Source organism: Littorina saxatilis, linkage group LG15 (genome assembly GCF_037325665.1).
Source record: "Littorina saxatilis isolate snail1 linkage group LG15, US_GU_Lsax_2.0, whole genome shotgun sequence".
In the NCBI taxonomy this organism is placed as follows: Eukaryota; Metazoa; Mollusca; class Gastropoda; order Littorinimorpha; family Littorinidae; genus Littorina; species Littorina saxatilis.
Window position 1 is genome coordinate 24,156,396 of NC_090259.1, and position 2,864 is coordinate 24,159,259.

General features: G+C 49.2%; 1 protein-coding gene across 1 annotated transcript in view; it reads left to right on the plus strand.

The window, feature by feature from the left end:
- Positions 1-2,864, plus strand: part of LOC138947965 (uncharacterized) — a 16,121-nt gene that overhangs the window by 12,891 nt on the left and 366 nt on the right. The window contains exons 12-14 of the mRNA XM_070319489.1: positions 224-358; positions 1,357-1,595; positions 2,673-2,859. Of these exons, the coding sequence (XP_070175590.1) occupies positions 224-358; positions 1,357-1,595; positions 2,673-2,859 (561 nt within the window). The remainder of the gene's footprint in view (positions 1-223; positions 359-1,356; positions 1,596-2,672; positions 2,860-2,864) is intronic.

Here is a 2,864-nt window from a genome sequence, read left to right on the forward strand (position 1 = left end):
TCTCTGTCTGTCTCTCTGCCTCTGTCTCTGTCTCTCTCGCTCTCTCTCTCTCTCTCTCACTCTCTCTCGCTCTCGCTCTCTCTCTCTCTCTCTCTCTCTCTCTCTCTCTCTCTGCTAAAAAATACTGTTTTGAAATTGACAAATGTACTGATGACACAACTATAAGGAGGAAAACGTGAGCCTGTCCAGTTTCTGAATCGCATGGGACTTCGTTTCGTTGCAGAATGGCAGTACCCTGAACGCAACCCCTGTCTGGCAGTAGATCGCACCAAAAGCCGCTTCGTCTACAGCAGAGACCAGAGCAAGTTTATACAGTGCGATCTGCAGAACAAGATGTACCTCACCGAATGCCCGCCAGGTCAGTTACTCAGACTTCCAGGGCTGGATCTAGATCTAGTGTATGCAGGCATGAGACCAAGGGTAGGGAGGTGAAGGGACGGGGAATGTTTATAGTGCTGTGTGTCGGGCTGTGAGCAGTGCTTGCTAATGTTTAGCTTATCAGGCACCGTCGCGGCAGACGCGCCTTAGTTCTATGCAGGAAAAAGCAGCGTCCTATTCTGGCCATCTGGCCAACTGTCGTCCTCATTTCTAAGGCAGACTGAAACCAAGAGGTGTAAGTTACACCCGCCTTCAGGCTCAGGCATTATTAAACGCTCGACACAAGACTATAGACGAGGGAGGGACTTTCAAAACGAGACAGGGGTACAGGGACTGGCGATGGGGGGGGGGGGGGGGGGAGGGGGGGAGGTGTGCCTTGCTTCCTAGATGCTGTTGACATTTAACATTTGTAAGAGTCAGTTTGGGTCTCTCCTTGACAAAAAAGGTACAGTTGCCAGGTAAGGGGGAGGGGCGGCTTCCACAACCCAAGAACCCCCCCCCCCCCCTCATATCCGACGAGTCAATCCCTGTCTCTGATTATCACAGTTGTGGAAGGGATTTTGGTGCAGTGACACAAAACGATGTCGTCCTGGGATGTTGTTTAACTCGATTATTGGCGATTGTGATGTTTTGGTGCTTCTGACCAAGTAAATCATTCTCCACGAGAAATATTCTCTAAAATATGATTGACAATACATGATTTAACATTCTTTTATCTTTATATCCATACCAGGAAGGAATATAAACACTATTTCTTAATAAAAATAATCAGTTTTGTCCTACTCCTGATTTACATCGAACGCAGAAGAAGAAGAAGAAGTCCTACTCCTGACAAGCTGTGTAACACGAGGTACGCCAACATTCCTCAACGACATGGAAAAGCAACAATTCATTTTACGTGTCCGTCCCTAATTGGCTACTGCTGTCACAGAGGACGTTACATCTGAATGTCATCCTCTTGAATCTTTGTCACCGCAGGCGACTCCTACTTCAGCCCAGAGTGCGAGGTGTGTGTCGGGGGACCAGACAGTCCCTTCATCTCAGGCTGCGGCACTAAACCGCCGGACAACACCTACTGTGGTTTGGCGGCCAACCCCTGCACCCGGGAGAACATTCTTCAGGGAAATTTCTTCTTCGCCTGTCCGATCGACGAAACGACTTACCTACATTGCAACACCTGGGGACATGCTTACGTCCAGTCCTGTCCTGAAAATGAGGTGAGTGTGTGGACAACAGTTTATCAGGTGGAATATACAGGGACGTGACCTGACGTCGTCAGTACTGCTAACATAAATGGCACCATGATCTCGTGACGTTGTAAGTTTGGCGCCATTTTGTCTGGTGTGTACGTGGAAGAACCTCCAGTCTAAAGGTCACCATCAGGAATGTCGGCCTTCTGATGACGTCAGCATGCAATAAAGGAGGTCATGCCGTTCACGTTCCTGTGCAGATTTGGCGCCAGCAACCCGCCCAGGGCTCCCCAAAGCGAGCGTCTCTGCGTCATATTACGCACAAGATACCGAAAACACGCACTAGAAATGTATAGAGGGGGTCCCGGGACGCACTAAACTTTAAAATAGCGGGTCCTGGGACGCACTAAATGTCCTTCATCGTGCCTACCGTAGATACTTTTTCAGACTGCTGTACATTGTACACAGTACACTAGTGCATGACAACAATGTTTTATAAGTACACTGGGACTTTTCGGCTTTTGGACCCATGGGACCCTCTAATAATCTGCAGTGGGGGTCCATGGACCCTCTAAATATTGAAAGTCGGGGTCCCGGGACCCTCTTGGAGGGGTGTCCGTGGGGGGACCTGGCAACCTCTGATGTGCAGGAACAAACAAACGCAGTTGCCTGTCAATTATATCATGATCTCGTCATATATTGCAGGTTTGGCGCTTAAACTGGCTAACAGTCCACGGATACCGATCCAGATCATGCCGTATGATCACGGGACGTCAGAATGCAATAGATGACGTCATGGTCCAGTTACATTTCAGGTTTGAGGGCAGCAAGCTCTTTTATGAGAGGCCGGGTACAACACAGGAGCATGATAGTAAGATGACCTCAGCATACACTGTATGACATACGGGGCGCTCAATCACACGGGGCGACTAAGGTGGTGCTGTTATGTGCTGTGCTGTTTTTGTCTTATTTCTGCATTTACGAGTTCCTGTTGGTTCCGGTGATATTGTGCGTATGCACCACCACTGCAATTTCTCCATGTGAGATAATAAAGTTGATTTGATTTGATTTGATTTGACATAACATCAACTTATAACATTGCAGGTTTGGCGCCAGAACGCTCTGACCTGCGAATACATGAACACGGGGTACAACCCGTGCGGCACTGCAGGCGTGCGTTACTACCCTTACCCGTCCGACCACACCTACTTTGTGGACTGCGGCATCGACATGGTGCCCGTCTTAAAACAGTGCCAGCTGGGCCTGGTCTGGAACCCCAGCGTCGACACCTGCGAC